Source organism: Gilbertella persicaria (genome assembly GCF_025201335.1).
Source record: "Gilbertella persicaria strain CBS 190.32 chromosome Unknown B0P05scaffold_4, whole genome shotgun sequence".
Lineage (NCBI taxonomy): Eukaryota > Fungi > Mucoromycota > Mucoromycetes > Mucorales > Choanephoraceae > Gilbertella > Gilbertella persicaria.
In genome coordinates this window covers 517666-534569 of record NW_026251965.1, presented here as the reverse complement: position 1 = coordinate 534569, position 16904 = coordinate 517666, and the positions used below count along the sequence as shown (strand labels likewise).

The 16904-nt window shown below is 37.2% G+C and overlaps 12 protein-coding genes across 12 annotated transcripts; 3 read left to right on the top strand and 9 right to left on the bottom strand.

The window, feature by feature from the left end:
* Positions 1-73: 73 nt before the first annotated feature.
* On the bottom strand, positions 74-3389 carry B0P05DRAFT_583613 (uncharacterized protein; the record flags this gene model as incomplete). The annotated part of the gene is made up of 9 exons (XM_051582262.1): positions 74-169; positions 220-271; positions 320-479; positions 558-669; positions 719-988; positions 1032-1201; positions 1262-1322; positions 1372-1607; positions 3218-3389. 9 exons carry the CDS (start codon positions 3387-3389, stop codon positions 74-76), a joined length of 1329 nt encoding a protein of 442 aa, XP_051438818.1.
* A 594-nt stretch (positions 3390-3983) lies between these two features.
* On the bottom strand, positions 3984-6185 carry B0P05DRAFT_525949 (uncharacterized protein). The gene has a single exon (XM_051576377.1). The coding sequence runs from the start codon at positions 6109-6111 to the stop codon at positions 4345-4347; it is 1767 nt and encodes a 588-aa protein (XP_051438817.1). The 5' UTR covers positions 6112-6185; the 3' UTR covers positions 3984-4344.
* Positions 6186-6343: 158 nt separating this feature from the next.
* On the top strand, positions 6344-7303 carry B0P05DRAFT_583611 (uncharacterized protein; the record flags this gene model as incomplete). Its single annotated transcript, XM_051582261.1, has 5 exons — positions 6344-6416; positions 6467-6500; positions 6561-6633; positions 6682-6831; positions 6875-7303. 5 exons carry the CDS (start codon positions 6344-6346, stop codon positions 7301-7303), a joined length of 759 nt encoding a protein of 252 aa, XP_051438816.1.
* Positions 7304-7446: 143 nt separating this feature from the next.
* On the bottom strand, positions 7447-8478 carry B0P05DRAFT_225238 (uncharacterized protein). The gene is made up of 4 exons (XM_051573267.1): positions 8385-8478; positions 8118-8334; positions 7778-8066; positions 7447-7733 (listed from the first exon to the last, which is right to left on the bottom strand). Exons 2-4 carry the CDS (start codon positions 8159-8161, stop codon positions 7587-7589), a joined length of 480 nt encoding a protein of 159 aa, XP_051438815.1. The 5' UTR covers positions 8162-8334; positions 8385-8478; the 3' UTR covers positions 7447-7586.
* On the bottom strand, positions 8177-10024 carry B0P05DRAFT_225329 (AVL9/DENND6 domain-containing protein). Its single transcript, XM_051573268.1, has 8 exons — positions 9755-10024; positions 9584-9702; positions 9467-9538; positions 9338-9427; positions 9139-9282; positions 8608-9091; positions 8385-8555; positions 8177-8334 (listed from the first exon to the last, which is right to left on the bottom strand). The coding sequence occupies exons 1-8, from the start codon at positions 9975-9977 to the stop codon at positions 8213-8215; spliced, it is 1425 nt and encodes a 474-aa protein (XP_051438814.1). The 5' UTR covers positions 9978-10024; the 3' UTR covers positions 8177-8212.
* Positions 10025-10027: 3 nt separating this feature from the next.
* Positions 10028-10598, top strand: B0P05DRAFT_634229 (uncharacterized protein). Its single transcript, XM_051583544.1, has one exon. It carries the CDS (start codon positions 10080-10082, stop codon positions 10503-10505), a length of 426 nt encoding a protein of 141 aa, XP_051438813.1. The 5' UTR covers positions 10028-10079; the 3' UTR covers positions 10506-10598.
* Positions 10028-11377, top strand: B0P05DRAFT_622412 (FAM72 protein-domain-containing protein; the record flags this gene model as incomplete). The annotated part of the gene is made up of 6 exons (XM_051583446.1): positions 10028-10676; positions 10704-10717; positions 10741-10814; positions 10856-10930; positions 10973-11094; positions 11154-11377. The coding sequence occupies exons 1-6, from the start codon at positions 10502-10504 to the stop codon at positions 11375-11377; spliced, it is 684 nt and encodes a 227-aa protein (XP_051438812.1). The 5' UTR covers positions 10028-10501.
* A 222-nt stretch (positions 11378-11599) lies between these two features.
* On the bottom strand, positions 11600-13506 carry B0P05DRAFT_568513 (uncharacterized protein; the record flags this gene model as incomplete). Its single annotated transcript, XM_051581200.1, has 3 exons — positions 11600-13322; positions 13375-13423; positions 13467-13506. The coding sequence occupies 3 exons, from the start codon at positions 13504-13506 to the stop codon at positions 11600-11602; spliced, it is 1812 nt and encodes a 603-aa protein (XP_051438811.1).
* Positions 13507-14453: 947 nt separating this feature from the next.
* On the bottom strand, positions 14454-14743 carry B0P05DRAFT_462165 (uncharacterized protein; the record flags this gene model as incomplete). Its single annotated transcript, XM_051574106.1, has 2 exons — positions 14454-14598; positions 14655-14743. Coding segments are annotated over 2 exons (234 nt in total), but the record flags the coding sequence as incomplete, so codon positions are not given.
* On the bottom strand, positions 14523-15118 carry B0P05DRAFT_525888 (uncharacterized protein). The gene is made up of 2 exons (XM_051576376.1): positions 14655-15118; positions 14523-14598 (listed from the first exon to the last, which is right to left on the bottom strand). The coding sequence occupies exon 1, from the start codon at positions 14953-14955 to the stop codon at positions 14755-14757; it is 201 nt and encodes a 66-aa protein (XP_051438809.1). The 5' UTR covers positions 14956-15118; the 3' UTR covers positions 14523-14598; positions 14655-14754.
* Positions 15119-15451: 333 nt separating this feature from the next.
* On the bottom strand, positions 15452-16236 carry B0P05DRAFT_525886 (uncharacterized protein). Its single transcript, XM_051576375.1, has one exon. It carries the CDS (start codon positions 15791-15793, stop codon positions 15533-15535), a length of 261 nt encoding a protein of 86 aa, XP_051438808.1. The 5' UTR covers positions 15794-16236; the 3' UTR covers positions 15452-15532.
* Positions 16237-16274: 38 nt separating this feature from the next.
* B0P05DRAFT_525884 (uncharacterized protein) lies at positions 16275-16750 on the bottom strand. The gene is made up of 2 exons (XM_051576374.1): positions 16433-16750; positions 16275-16365 (listed from the first exon to the last, which is right to left on the bottom strand). Exons 1-2 carry the CDS (start codon positions 16686-16688, stop codon positions 16361-16363), a joined length of 261 nt encoding a protein of 86 aa, XP_051438807.1. The 5' UTR covers positions 16689-16750; the 3' UTR covers positions 16275-16360.
* Between the last annotated feature and the right edge of the window lie 154 nt (positions 16751-16904).

Below are 16904 nucleotides of genomic sequence, written 5' to 3'. Positions count from 1 at the left end.
CTTAAACACGATGTTCAGTTTATATACGGATTCTACAGGTTAGTGAAACGTCGCGCAATAAAATTTTATTATATTATTGAATATAAGGTCTTTGTGGACTTGGACATTTAAACTGTAGTGATTCGACATCCATTGGCTTTCTTTTTTCAGATGGTGTTGAGAACATATTCTATTTTATGCTTAGCAAAGGGAGAGATCCACCATAGATTGTATACTTACGTTCCATAAAAGTGTTGCCATCACCTGGTTGCCACACTTATTTGGATGAAAGCTATTGTTAAAAAAGTTAATTGAAAATGTGATTTATGTTCTCTTATACCAGTCAATTCCGCTAAAATAGGCCTGTTTGTATTTGGATACAGGGAAATCAGTAAATCCTGGTTGATAGCTGACACCCAATTGCATAACATCTTTATATTTAAACTCTTTCTCTAGTTTCTCGAGTCTTGCATTGTATTCTTTGACAACCCTGTCTGCCGCTATATATATATATTAAAGAGATTGTATCAATATATGCATTCTACTTGACTTTTTTTTTTAAAAAAAAAAGAAAATACCTCTTCTTTGTTTTTCATCCCCTTGAATACAAGAACAAATCATAAGATGTGAAGGATCCAAGACCATTTGACAATAAGGATCTCCTCTGGATGCTTCATAGACACTAGAGACCTAAAAATAACAACTTAATAAAATCGGGATTTAAGTCTGTGTGTATTACATTAAATAGTGCCACGAGGTTCACAAAGGATTTCCCGACTTCAGTTCTTATTCTCTCGAGTACGTTACGCACATTCTCCTCAAAGATATCAGCACTGGCCAATCCAGGCAATTGACTCAGAGGTGGTTCACATAGCATACAGACATTATTTGCACCAATAAAGAGTGTGATCAACTTCCACTCATGCTTGATGTCCTTGTATTCCCTGTTGATATGCTTGATCAATCTTGTCATTTCATCATTCAAGTCTTGTGTCTTTGCTCCACTGACCTAAAAGAAATTCAGCCATTCAAGTCTGTGCAACGTGACTTACTGCATTGTTCAACTGTTTTCCTCGAGAAAGAGGCAAAGTAGCACCTTTTGAAGAACCCTTTTGATGTGAATAGACAGATAAAAAATTAGGAATCGTGTATTCTCCTTTATCTCCACCCGCTGAAAACACTTTGCCTCTATATTCCAATACAGTTGAAAAAGGTGGTCTTCCTATCAACCCCCCACCCACCCAGAACATTGAGTGACAATCAAATCAAATTGTAAACTCACCTGAAATCATGCCAAATCCTGCCGTGATCGAGTCACCAATCGCAACCACTGATTTAATGTCCTATTCATGCGTCAATATTCTATCTCACTCTTTCTCTATGTGTTTTTACGTGAGGTCGAAGGTGATAAGCGTCGCGATCGAGAATAGCGTCGTCCCATACAAAAGGCGGACAGTCAAATGAAGGCATGGGAAACAAGCAACTTGAGTCGTCTTTTGTTCTGTTTCCAAGTGTATTGTGAAATTGTTCTAGTAACTGCGTCCATTCATATGTAAAAGGCTTTATCAGGCTTGTCTGTGCATCGTTCTGAAATACAAGTTGGTCCCCAAAGACAATACTGGTGGCCACTAAAGAAATCAGTATAAAGTAGGAATGAAACATGAAAAAAAAAAATGAAAAAAGAAAAAAAAAAGTTTGTTTACTACGTATAATGTTGCTGTCAGATGATAAATCAGACGGATCAAGACAAATGGCAAATGGGACTGTGAACAAGGTTTATTAGAGAAAACGAAAAGAACCTTGCCCATGCTTAGTTGGTTTAGAACATAGCTTCTAGGCAGGAAAATCTAATTCGTTTCTTTTAACACTCTACTTTAACCAGAGCAGCTCAATTTTCTGCATCACGGATAGCTTGGATCAATCTATCAGTTGATTTATCTGTATGGACCAGCATCGATCATTTTCAATGGCATGATTCAAGTCATGGTAGCGCATCATATTTGCTGCAGTTCTTCTCTCGACTAAAGGCCAAGTTGATCACAAATATTGTATTCTGGGGTTATCAATTCAGAACAGAAAGAGCTCAGCTAATGGGAAAACAATCCAGGAACAAACAGCGAGTTCTTATCAAGACTTCATTTGCAAAAATTGGCACAATCAGTCACTCAAGATTCATAGGGAAAATCATACCTACTAGAAATATAACTAGTTACTGTACGTGAAGCTATCCAAGGCATTGACAGATGCCGTCAGAATGATGGAGGAGGGGGCAGTCATTGGCTGCTCTCTTCAAAAACAGTTGATTAAGGTGTGCGGTATTTTCAAAATAATTATGAGATCAAGAACTAATGTCTTTGACTTCTTATGTTTTTTATTCAAAGCTATGGTAATACAATCAACTTTTTGAAAAATATATTGTCTTTGCTTGGGTGTGATTTTTCATGAGGACAAAAGGCAGACAGCCACTACAGATAGCTCATCTTCCTGCTTTCTGAAAATAGATTCATCATATAAACAACAGTAAGAGGCTTAGTTTGATATGAGTATTGCATATACACATTTCAATGTAAGCTTTTTTGAATCAAGAAAAAAAACAGCATCTTTTTTTTTTTTGAAATGCAAGAATACATTGAACATGGCTGCACAAAAGCACAATTTATCTCGTACTACTGCTTAGACAGACTCTCTTGAATTAGGAGCGTAAAAAAGAGCAGAGAGAAACGGTAGGCGCTTTTGGATATAAACATGATACTTTGCATTTACTGACTCTCCTAGTCGCTTGATACGATCTATGCGGAGCTTCTTAGTATTAACATGCAACTCTAGCTCAGCATCAAACATTGTTTCTTTCTACTAATGTATCTTCATTAAAAAGACCAATACATATTTGGAAAGATTTCCTTGTTTGTGTAACTATTATATCAAGCATATATTGTGGAATTCAAATAAAAGCATCAGAATGGCTCGATGTTTTTTTTTTTTTTTTTTTTTTTTTTTTTTTTTGTTCAATAAATAACTTGAGACATGTTTTATGATTGCAGGTGACTATACATGCATGTTTGTTTAATGATGACATACATGTGTGGCTTTGCTTCAATAGGATCAATTCATGTAAGCTTATTGTCAGTCGAAATTAAGGTTGTACAAAGATCAAATCTTGATAAAATAGAAATTTATTAGAGTAATGCAAGTAAAGAGTCTAAAATAAAGGTATAGCATAGTGATATTGATTAGGCACCCGTGTTTGTAACATCATAGCCAACAGAGCCACTTGGAGAACAACTCATAGGATCATAGTAATAACCAACAATGTCAGGACGATTTGTTATACGCATAGGGTCATTTGTATACTTGGATGTGTTTAAGTGTTGTTTGGATGGTATCGGTGCTAATGTACTTGCGGTAGACATCTTGTCTTCTTGACACACTTTTTTGTGTTGAAAGAAAGGTAATTTAAAAGAAACCATATTGAATAGAGAGACAAAAAAAACAAAACAAAAAAAATAACAAGAGCAATGGCTCTTTTTTATATAGGTGCTGCATCGGCTTAAACAGTTAGCCGTTCAACGTCAATGCTCTACGAAGCACTGATTGGCCAATTCGGTTTACGGATCCAGTCTTTTGGGATATATTTTCTTTTTTTCTTTTTATGTAAAGTGTTTATCAAGATAACCCGAGAGCGAAATAAGACAAGCAAGGCCAGAAAAGCAGAGATTTAACATAATTGCTTATCAAAAACGATAGCAGATCGGATTGAAACGGACCCAAAGATTGTTTCATCATCCAAGAAAATAGCAAATTGAAACTCCTAGACAAGGATAACCCTTTATCCGAAAATGGCCCCTTCTCGGATTTTGGTTGATCCTCTCAAAGAGTGTACCTGAAATACATGTCAAGCTAAATATGTCCAATCAGGTTTCATTATGGAGCTCCATATCTTAAAGTGAGATCAATAAAGACCAAACAGGAGAATACACTCTTTCTCCTCGGTAAAATTTAAGGAGATCAAGCTGTCAATTTTAATTAAATATGAAAAAAAAGGAGAAAAATAGACTACACATATTCTATTTCTTTTTTTTTTTTTGTTTATTAGTACAATCATGTATAGCATAAACTAGACAAAGAGAAGGAGGAGTAGGAAGAGGGGAATATGATATGTAATAAGTAGATATATGACTCCTTTATAAATAATCAGGCTATTATGCGGCCGGCGCACTGTGTCCACTGATGAATCCTGAACAAATCAAATCATCATCACTTATAGAAGATGGCATGGAACCAGGTGAAATCAAACACACTCTCACTAACAATCGTCTTAATCGTTCATGCGAACTACGGCAACCAGCTACAAAAAAAAAATGAGACTCAAAGCGTAATAAGTTCAAACTTACCCATAGCAGCACGTTCAAACCAAACGGTGGCTTGACGAAGGTCAACAGCGACACCCAAACCCTTTTCATAACAATTCGCCAAATGATACTGAGCAGCAACATGATCTTGTTCAGCAGCACGCGAAAATAAATGAAAGGCCATGTCTAAATCTCTTTCCACACCTAATCCAGACTGTAAATGAAGGCCCAACTTATCAAGTGCGCGTGCATGGTTCTGTGCAGCCGCTTGGCGATACCAATAAACTGCTTTTGAATTATGTTGTTCAACACCGATACCATTTGCATAACAGAACCCAAGGTTACACTGGGCCCATGGGTTGTTTTGACGTGCCGATTTGTGATACCAATACACTGCCCTTGATGCATCTTTCTTGACACCTAATCCTTCTTCATAACAAAAACCAAGAGAGTTTTGAGCCAGAGCATTGCCTTGTTCAGCACTTTGTCTAAACCACTTGACAGCTTCACGTTCGTTTTTAGGCACGCCAATTCCATTACGATAACAATAGCCGAGAGAGAGTTGGGCAGGTGCATGATTTTCTTCAGCACTAAGGTAGTACCAAAAAACAGCTTCTTGTTCATTGACCTCCACACCAATCCCGTTCTGATAGCAATAGCCTAATGAATGATATGCAAAAATATTGCCTCTCTCTGCTGATCGTCTGTACCACTTGACAGCTTCTTCTTCATTTCGATTCACACCAATACCATTTTGATAACAAAAGCCGAGGTTATGTTGAGCTCTTGCATGGCCTTGAAGTGCAGCTTTTTTGTACCAATGAGCGCCCAAAGCATCGTTCTTTTCTACACCAATGCCGTTCTGATAGCAGTAACCTAAATTACACTCAGCCCAGGGGTAGCCCTGGTAAGCAGACTTTTTGTACCAGTGGGTTGCTTTTTCAAAATCCTGCTGGACACCAATCCCATCTTCATAACAATACCCCAGCGAGTTCTGGGCAAATGCATTGCCTTGTTCAGCAGAGAGCGTATACCACTTGACGGCCTCTTGGACATCTTTTTCGACTCCGATGCCGTCTTCATAACAATAGCCGACGTTATAAATAGCCACTGTCTCACCTTGTGCAGCGGCCAATCGGTACCAATGCATAGCAACCTGTTCATCTTTTTCTACACCAAAACCTTCACCATAACAGTACCCAAGGATGCCTTGACCACGAGCGTTGCCTTGTTCTGCACTTGCTTTGTACCAACGAAAAGCAGCGTTTTCATCTTTAGGCATGCCCACACCATCATGATAACATACACCCAGAGCGTACTGAGCACAGGGATCGAGGTCTTGCGTGGCTGCTTCCACGATCCAATCCACAGCATGCGGACAGCCCTTGACTTTTTCTGCCCACATTTCAGCTTCGACTCGATCAATCTTGACATTGGGTCGGCCGTATTTTCTCAAGAAAGCAAGGCGAGCCATCGAGAGTCCATCATTTGATTTGTGTGCAGCTGACAAGTAATATTTTTCTGCTTGACAAAAGTCCTTAGGAACACCCAAGCCAAACTCGTAGCAGAAACCAATGGTGCCTTCTGCTTTTGTGTGTGAGAAACTGTTCATGGCTTTTCTGTAATAGTAGACAGCAGTGAAGGGATCGATAGTGTAGCCCTGTCTGCCAAATAAATAATTGTTGCCTTTCTCAAAGTAATAATCCCCATCTTCGGTTGAGTTATTGAGTTTTAGTAACGCTTGTTTTGATTTACTGAGTATGCTTGATAAAGAAGTTGACATGGTAATAAAAAAAATAAGAGAAAAAGAGAGAAAAAAATATAAAAAAAGGTGTGATTTATCTACCAGAAAAAAAAGGGGGAAAGAAATCAAAAAAGGGTTGGTCCAATTTTTGAGTGTGTCACAAACAAATTCTTATTCTTATTTGTCTTGTCCTTTTCCTTTCTCTCTCCCTTCTTTTTATATCTCCTTTATAAAAATTCTCCCTTAAATTATCTTTCTGCCCCTGTCTTTTATGTTAATCTTTGATGTTCTTAAGCCTCATTTTAAATCTTTAAACAACACAAAGCTCACATCATTAGCAAAGGGTAATAATAATAAAAAAAAAAGCGGATTTGATTTTTTTTTAACTAATAAGCTGAAGCTATTACTTGTGTAGCGTATGGTTTAAGGTAAAAAACAATTTAAGAAAATTTTTTTTGATTGTTTATCTCTCTCTCTTTTTTTTTTAGAGCATCTCATCTTATTGATATTGCTTATATTGATCAAGATAAAGCAAATCAACTTTTGAGAGCACTGAGAAAAGTAATGACAATACAAGATTGACCTGACCATTTATCCGTTTTTTTTTAGTTACCAGAATGTCGTTCACTTGTCCTTTTACAGTTTAAAGATCGATTCACTTTTATTTGTCATTCGGAACGACTATCTCAGCATATCAAAACTACTCTGAAACAACCTGACCAATTTACGTTTGTTGCAGTGGAAGGCAAGGAGCCCCGAGTAAGTTCAAAAGCATCCCGTTTTTAATTCTCATCTGTCTTAGCCTATTGAATTTCCTAACGGTCTTGTCGCATGGATCAAGAAATTGCAGCTGTCAAAACACACGTATTATTCACCTATTGTACCTACATGTATGGTTGCATTGACAGGCTGGTTACTCGACTACCCCGTTATTTATACCACACATTTGGATACAGATAGCTCAGAAGACGAATTAGATGAATGGGAGACAAGAACCAATTGTCTTGGCGGTCAGACATTAAATTTAGTCCAAGTCTTTTTGACCAGTCAAGATGATTCACATATGCTTTTGAGTTTTAGTTACACGCCAGGAGTCCAGCCTCTAATAGAGCCATTCAAGCTCAAAATGGAACAGCGATTGGTGGATGCTCAGGCACGATCTGATTGGCTAATACATTACCATATCAATATGACATTGGGACATATGAAATTGGATCGATTTGCTCTTTAAAAAAAAAAAAGTTCTTTATTTATGGCCTTGGTCTATTTCTCTTGGGACAATTCCATGCGATATGATCAGTAACACCACAGAAAGAGCAACTTGAATTTTGGTTTTGGCACACTGTTGAGTGCATTTGAGCAAAGAGTTGACCGGGAATCGAGTGGAAAAAAAAAGAATAAAAAAAATGAAAAACAATTTTTTTCTGTTATTTATAGTGACCATCAACCCCACAAAATCCGTTTCTCTCACAAAAAGTATCGTCAAAAATTAAAGTTTGTGTTTTTCCCTTTTATTAAATGTCAAGCACGTCTTCTTTGTTTCTGTTTGATTTAGTAAACGGGTACATTTGTCCCACATCAACAAACACACCAGAGCCTGAATCGTCATCACTTGAAGCCTGTCTTGAGAGTTGTTTCTTGTTGGTTTCTGACACAGAATCCTAGTAGGGAAACATAAGCTAATGAATAAACAAAGTCAATTTACCTCCATGACTTGTGAAAATTCCTTTGTTTTTCGAGTAAGAAACGATGAGAAATTACTAAACAGCCGCCCCGCTTGTTGTGTTGTTGTTTCAAATAATGGTGAAAGGGGCGGAGAAGAAGGTTCAGGTCGGGATGTTCCTTCTTCAGGATGGCTGCGTTCTAAATCATTCCAAAATGCATTCAGTTTGGATCGTCCACTGGACACGGCCTTTGCACCACCCGACATGGCTTTGGATAAAGTATTTCGAATGGGTGCCAAGTTTTGTTTCAACTGCAGATCTCGTAAGCGACTACACTTGGTCTATCAGTGATTGCGTTCTTTAGGTCTCTATATACATTACTTTGAAAGTGTGTTCTGTAGATCTGAAATAGACAAATTACCCATGCCAGGATGCCTATCAAGAGTCAGCCGCAGCTTATGTGTTGATTGCTTTGTTTACCCTGGTTCTACAATTTCATATATTTCATGATCTGTGTATTGATTCCATTTCTTGAAATTATTTGTGTCCCACCAAACCATAAGCCATTTCATACCATAATCACTTAGATAGTTGTGTTCTGATATTGATCAATACATGACGAATAGACAACCTTTTTTTTTTTTTTACCTTCTGCTTCATCTGTCATGACTTGCTCCGTACTCTCTAGCTCTTGAACATGGTCCAGCATATTATGTGCCTGTGCATGCTTCACACTGGACAATAAAGACAATACGTATTCTTCAAATCTGGCTCGCAAATAATCATCAGATCCAAGATACGTGTTCTGCAATGGACGCCCTGGATCTTTTTTTATATTATGAATTGACTATCTAGTGTTGCATTTCTTTACCATTTTGATTCCAGGTATCATTCACTACTTTGACAATATTCTCCATCCATCTTCTATCTGCCAATGTTGGACTGACCAAGGACACCAACTGTTGATTGTAAAATTCCAATGTGCCTGTCTCTACATTCACTAGGACATCAATCTTGGTATCACTCTTATGATGGAAGAATATTTGATTGGTTGTGCCAACAACATACGAGGTAGTCTGTTCAGAAGAAAGCATGTCTATCTGTTGAAGGGGCAAATAAGGCTGGAAAAAGGAACCTTTTTCAAACAAATGAAGAGGCAGTCCCATATATTTCAACAAACTCTCTTTGCTTCCATCCGACAAGACTTTGGCTTCTGTTGTCTTGATGTTTATATCAGATGTATCGAGTACAGGTGCACCTGAATCTTGTAGGTTTCTTAATAGACCTGGTATCAGTGAAATAAGCGAATATTGAAAAGTGCATAGTCTTTCTACTGGATATCCATAAAACAATAACTAACCATGTTTATGAGACAAAAAGAAGCATTGCTGTATCTATTTACCCTTTTTTCAAGCAATAATAGCTTAAGTAACATGAGTGTCTTTGATTTGAACTTGTAGACTAATTCGCGTAATGAAGTACCCATATACAGAGTAGAATCATCAATGGGACCATAAAAAGTACTATTGAGATTATTGTATAAATTCTAGAAATGAATCAATACCACATCATCCCTCGTTGGGGGAAGAGAAGGGGCTTACATAGAGTATTTCAAGCTTAGTAAAGTCCTTTTGATTGAACCAAGCAGCTGTAATCACTGCTAGTTTTTGTCGAAGGGGTCCAAAGATAGGCTATCAATCAGCAATCCAATTTGTGTATAAACAACTCACTTGTCTCGCTAATACAACCACTGCTTTTTGGACGATGGATCGAGTAATATCAGGTGTCTTGACTTCTAAATCCTATTCATATTAATTCTATACTGTGTTACACCCCTATTATTATACTTTGGCTGCAATCTGTCGATTACAAGAAATCCCAAACAATGTCGTTTCTGCAACAGACCAACCTGGTACAGGTGGTAAGTGAAAATAAGCAAAATCTTCGTCTTTTTGATGGGCACCGTCTGATCTGGATGAGTGACGAAGTCTCGTTTATTTATTTATTTTTTTACCTACCTGGTAAGGCAAGAAAAGGTAAAAAACTCCACTCTTCAGGCAAGTCTAGTTTCTCTAGAGTATGCTTTGTCTCTTGGTGAGGAAGAGGAGGCACACAAAACTCAACGATAGGGCCAAATGCATGATGAAATCCAACAACTAAAATAGCTGCTATTTGTTGGTCTTTATTTTGGTCCAAGGATGTATTCATGATAAAGAAAAAAAAGAGAGAGAAACTCGTCATGTAATTTAACTCCGTTGTTTAATGCAATTTTATGATTTTCATTATAAATCCATTTACTGTCTTTTCTCTTTCTTTTCTTTCCTTTGTTTGTTTATCTTTATCATGGAAGGATGGCAATGGGCTTGTATTGGTATGGGTATAGTAATTGTAGTCATCAGCATTGTACTTTATTGTCGAAAAGGAAACCGCATGAAAGATGAAGAAAATACCTATAGTATAGATGAAGGTATTGTGGTCCCTATACCTTCCATAACGCCTGTTCCAAAAGAGACCATAGACCACAAACCATTCGCTACAGCCCTTTCTCCTCCTCGGCCAATGCAATACCAAATCAAGATCAAGCAACACAATGACTATGATCCAACAAAAGCTAGAGGTGTGTTTAATCTCTCCCCAGCTTATTCTTTACCTTCCTGTACTTCTACTGCTTCCCCTCGGAATCCAAGTCCGTTTCAGGGATCCATAAAAGGCATGTGGAGAGGACCTACTCCACCTTGGACAACAAAGCAAAACAAACAAGAACAATGACCCGAGGAAATATTTTGACTTATAAATTAGTTGTAGAAATAAAAATAAAAAAACCTATTTCTTTCTTTATGAGACAAAGACAAGATTATCACCAACAAGTACTTGTAGAGTACAGACGTATGAATCAAGTAGCAACAGAGTATGAACGAAAGCATGTCTATCGCATTGAATGTAAAGACTGCTCTGCTGTATTGACAGATCGAGGCATGAATGTAAGTAAATCTTGTTCAGTTAGATTGACTATGGAAAGGCAGTGTTGCTCTCAGATAGAAACATCCAATTGTTCTCAACGGATTTAATGCCAAATACGTATGTAGGTAAATGATTAAAATTGATACTTATGGCTGTAGTACTGGATTTGTTCATGGTGATTATGCTGCAGCATCGTGTGCATGTCGAGTAAGAGATATTGCATGTCTAAATTGGTAAGACAAAACAGAATATAAAATAGACTAACACACAAGCAGTGGTAATGTGGTTGGCTATCATGTCAATGTACCTTGTAAAGTATGTCTAGGCCAACCTAACAATGGACACTACTGGATGTTTCGAAGTTTTGAAATCAAAGCACAGCAAATCTTTTTACAATGTAGGTTGATCTATAATCTATCATTTTCCTCATATCCTCTTATTTGTCCTTTTGTCTAGTAGGCACAAAAGGAACAGGCTTACCTTTATTATGGGGATTTGTTCGTGATTCAAGTGATTTCTCAGGTGGCTATTTTCGAACAGGAGATGAAGATGCAGCTAAATTGTCTTGCCAATTAGCAGTTCATTTAGCCTCTTCTGTCCCTTTGGTTGTACATCAACCTTTTCTTCAAGATATTTGTGCACAAACATTCAACCAAGACAGCCATCCATTTGGTAGATGAAAGAAAAAATTATGTTTTATTTACAATGCAAGTGAATATACAACTGTGTTTACCAAGTATCCACAGGTTCCCAATATTTAGCTGTAGGAGAAGCAGATTGACAAAGTGCGGTCAGTAACTGAGTTTCCATGCGTTCATAATATTCCCATAAATGGCGTTCAGCACCATTAAATAAATGACCTCGTCTGAGAACTTCAATGCATCGTACAGCGTATTCTCGGGCTAATTGAATGTCTTTTTTGAAAGGTACTCTGTATCTCGGATGTCCGATATACCCAAGTATGAATTGCGCATCAAAATATCCCATGCACATAATAAAGAAGCAGTAGGTATAGTACATGAATTTAATACTGTACATTGATATTCTAGTAAACGCACAACAATGATAGCACTTTGATACGTCGTGTGTTGCGCCCTCAAGGCGTGCTCAGATACAGTAGGTAGTTCAGTCGGTGTTCTTTTTCGTTTCTTTTCATTGGTTTCTTCTTGTTCTTCTTGAAGTAAAGAAAGATCCATCCCTGTAGATGGTCTTTTTATCACAGGCAGAAAAGGTTCATGCAGTGCAATCAAAGACTGATAAAACCGAGCAGCGAGTGTGACGGACACAAGGTCACAACGCTCATCTTGTGAAAGGCGTCGCTTGAAATCTGCATCACTTAGTCCTTCTTCAAAAATAGTCGGTGATAATTGATATGAGGATGGTATATGATGATAATAGGCATACTTGAGTTCTGTTTCTGTCTTGATCAATAAAGAGATGGGTATCATATCATCTTCTGTCCACCTCACACGAATGAAATAAGGACACAGCACTTTTGTCATACATTCAATATAGTGGTCTTTCATGATAGCACGGACAATAGGCATAGGTTCATCAGGCATGGGAGTAGTTTCATATCGCTGCTTAGACACCATATGAAATGGTTTTGTCTTCTTGGTTCGATAGTCACGTATGGAAGCTTTGTTTAAGGGAACACCGCGTTGATTTCGAATGTACTGAATAAATGACACAATATCCATGAGTCCAGCATGAAGTCGTTTGAATGTCTCGTATTCACCTGCATACGGTGTAGAAGGATGCACGTACAGTGTTTCGGCTAGGATGTGTCGTATACGAGCAGCCATATCAAGATATTTACTCGCTTCTTGAGGTCGAAGTAAATGAGCCATATAATAAGCCATATGAAGATAAACAGCCATGGTCTCTAAACAGGGCTCATCAAATCGTAAAGACACAATCTGCCGGGCCTTGTTGAAATAGTATTCAGCAAGACCCAATTGTTGATCAAAAGGCACAATGGCCATAATGTGTTTACAGTGCCTTACCAATACAGCAGCCGATAATGCACAGAGCACAGGCGACGATTCAGGATCAGGATAAGGACTGATAAACAAGTCGTAAAATGTCTGTTTATGAAATAAAACACGGCTCGAGAATCGACAAGAAAAATAGAGTTGAATCAGTTGGAGCAACAGGTCTGGTTTGTTCAACACAATGTCGGGAGTTTCAATGGACCCAATCAAGCGTCTTTGTTCTACACTCTTGACACATTCGAGTGTTGCTTTAAAGAATCCTTTGCGTAAAACAGTATGAGCAAATTGACGTTTAAGATAAACACCTCCTTCAAAACGAAATGTAGGTTGTTTCAAGAGAGGTGCACATACTTTGATACGTTCTAAAAGCGTCGTAAACGATGTAATATGAGTATCAATTGATAGCTTTCCATCTCTTAAAGTAAGCTGCCAATGTTGATCTGTCTTGTCTTGAATGAAGCGTGGTTGGTTTCTTAGTGATTCGATTTCTCGTTCCATCGTATTCATCATGAATTGCAAGTAGTCGATATCGAGTTGAATTTCATGGCTGTCGATCATGGGTTCCATATATTCAGTCTTGGGAGGAGAAACAGGCTGAAGATAATGGCAATGAATACCGAGTTTTTTACATCTATACTTTTTGTGTTTAGAAATAATTGATTTTTTTTTTGTTATTTGTTTACCTTTCACAAGGCTGTCCTGCAGAACATTTCTTTTTGCGTTCTCGGCAACCTAAATTATCATTAGAGAGTATTGAATAAGCCAACAAAAATACCTTCGCAAGGAACAGTTTTCCCTTTACGTTTGGTTGCCATGATGATGTCGAAGAAAAGAAAAAAAAAGTAGATCAGGAAAAGAATGAGAGAGAGAGAGGAGAGAGAGAGAAAACAAAAAAAAGGAAATGAATTATCGGACAGTCAAACGGGTGTCAACTTACTCCGGGAATCCCCACCAGCGGTCTTTTTTTTTTATCTGATTGAAACAACAGACTCCATCTAGTGATCAGCATATTAAAAACATACATACTTTGTGGCTAATGAATAACTTTTGATTTCATTTGGCATACATAATATGCTTTCGGTCCTTAATTTATACCTTTTTCGAGTATCAAGCTTATGATACAATATTAGATTATAGCCTGAATTTTCTTGAATAGGCCTCTCATATAAACTAACTTTCTTTTTAAATTAATCCCACAAGCCATTGATTAGCATAATAGCACCAAAAGTGTATTGGCATCCCGCTGCAGACGCAAGTTTTTCCTAAATATAGAATTTTTACTTGGTTTTCGGACCTTTTCGAAAATACAGTATTTTCTGTTACATTTGAGAAGATTATAGTTTTTTTAGACCAATAGAAAAGTTTTTGAGAATTATACTTTATTTTTGGGAAGTCTTCAAAAAAAAATTCGAGAGCTTTTTAGAAATTGAGTTTTTTCGACGATTTCCTTTCTTTTAGATTAGACATCTTTAGATAAAAATGGACTACGTTAAGAACTTCCATTTTTCCAATCAGAGCTCTGGTCCATTTTCTCTTTTTACAGCCAATCAAATCTCTGCATTCTAGCTCAACTGGTCCAACTGGTCCAACTGGTCCATTTTTTTTCTTTCTTAGCCAATCAAATCTCTATATTCTAGTCCAACTGAGGCTGTACTGGAACCTTTTCAACAAGATTTAAGGGATTTCTGTTATGGACATAAAGTTAGACGAAAGTGAAGACTTGGGAAAGTAAGACTACTTTATTAGAAGAATTGATAGATATTTACGACCGTCTATAACAAGGTTTTCTACAATCAAAATCCTTTAAAATGCTAGGATTATCAATAATATTGTCTCGGTTATAATACTTCATGAGCCCAGTAGACGCAGAGAGGTCAATGATTATTTTTTTGATGGAACCATGAGCCCTAAAAAATCATTTTTAGCAAGAAGTGATTACTTTTTTTCGTATAAGAAGACTTACACAATGAAATCATATAAATCACTGGTATTGGTTGACAGACCGGCGAAATCAATCGCTACTAGACAGTTGTTTTCTGATGTGCAAATATATTCCAATAGATCTATATGATACTGTGAGTGCTTTGATTAGAGTTAAGTGTTCTACATTCATTACCTTGCGTGTTTCCATGCACTTGGCTCAAAAGCGTCAATTGGGCATTTTTTTCATTCGTGTCGCGGGATGTAATAGTATCATTTGCCCGCGATGACACAGTGACAAATACTTTATCCACAAGCAACGCGTCATACAATCTGTTGACCATTTTTTGAATCAAACCCACTCTCACTTTCTGATGTTGCTGACCTGAAGACTTTCTGGCGTATCCAACGACTGTTGTTGTGAGAAGAAGAGAGAATAGATATTAAATAAAAGAAAAGGTAAGAACACAGAGAAAGTCCGTTAGAGCTTGTATAGGCTTTTATTTCTCCAAAAAATGTTGTCTTTCAATTGCTATAAAATGTCGAGGTATTTATAGTTTTTCTTCTCAGTCAAAATATTGTTTTGGGGTTAGCTTCTTAACTGCGGATTAATTTGTCAGATCAGCAGCAGTTAAAAGAAATGCCTTTAGGAAAAGTTGTCAGCTCAGTCAATAGTACATGATCTGACCTGAACTTGTATAAACTATTACATATTTATCATCTCTAACTGTCACTTTATGAGTGCCATTAATAATAACAGAGTCACTAGGTTCATAATCTCTGACTATGAGGATGATGTAATACTTCTAGCAGAATGAGTAAATGCCAGTGACTATAGATCCATTGCAATTGCCATATATGTGATCTGGTCTTTTGCCATGATCATCATTTATTGATCTATACATATGAATTCATATATGTTCACAACAACTGTGAAGTTGTTTTTCTTGAGGTTCTTGACGTATGCCTGGTACTTTGGCAGATGCTCCGTGATTGATAAGCAATACCATTCAAATATTCATCTTTTAATGTCCATAAGACTCGATATCGAACCTTTGAACCGTTTTGATCCTTCAATGCTTTTCGTTCCTGTTCTTGGTTCATGTATAAAACTTTTTTGGTGTTGCACCACTTTATAAAAGATAACAACGATTTCTCATCAAATCTAGTTGTATATAACATAATCAAAGAAGAAATATCCCTGGATGAGACTTTCTTTTTATGTAAAGTGATCCGCTCTATGGTTCAGTTGGGACATACACTTGATTCAGAAACTGAGCAATCTGAGCATCGTGCACTATTTTAATAGTATTAATAATACTCTACACGTTCATTGTCTGTGGTTGACCGAGCCACTGTCTTGAGTTCACTGATATTGCCTAAAATATGGTATATCTTGCGGGTTACTCCGTTGACGCTTGCTGACTTCAAACAATTGAAATCTTAGGCCATTCGATTCTTGCGTAAGAATATATTTCCTGTTATTCCTTGGAAAGTATGGACGCTGCCAAAGAAAAAGGTGAACTTGAAGTAGTTGATATTTAGGTTCAGGCCTCGGCTTTATGTTTTCGCTGGCTGCATCCTTTGTTGGCGTATGATCAAGATACTATTGATGCTCATCCGGTTTCGTACTTACTTAGTCTTCATAATTACTCTTTCACAAATCTAGCTTGCTCATATGAGATTTATCTTTGACAAGACCCCCATTGTACCCACAGCCATATTAGCAAGCATCCGATTCAATGTTCATCAGACTATTGAAGAGGATCAATGTTAATAATTAAAATTGGCTAAATAACATTAAACGTCACTCAAACTTACTAAAGTTAACATTTGTCTTATCCTGAACTTCTTGTGAGACTGTATCAGCTTCAGAGCTATATTTCTTAAAACCGAAAGGATTCGAATGGATCCTAACATGAGGAAGTAGCATTGGCTGTAGAGGGTCGCCAGCATGACAAATTTCTAGGTCCTCATAAAGGGATACCTTCTCTAGGGCCATTTTTATATTGTCTTCATTGTATTCCTTACAAAATAGAAGACACAATGCTTGTTCTCTTGTGATTATAGATGCCATTTAGGCTAAGAAAGAAAAAAATGGACCAGTTGGACCAGTTGGACCAGTTGGACCAGTTGAACTAGAATACAGAGATTTGATTGGCTGAAAAAAGAGAAAATGGACCAGAGCTCTGATTGGAAAAATGGAAGTTCTTAACGTAGTCCATTTTTATCTAAAGATGTCTAATCTAAAAGAAAGGAAATCGTCGAAAAAACTCAATTTCTAAAAAGCTCT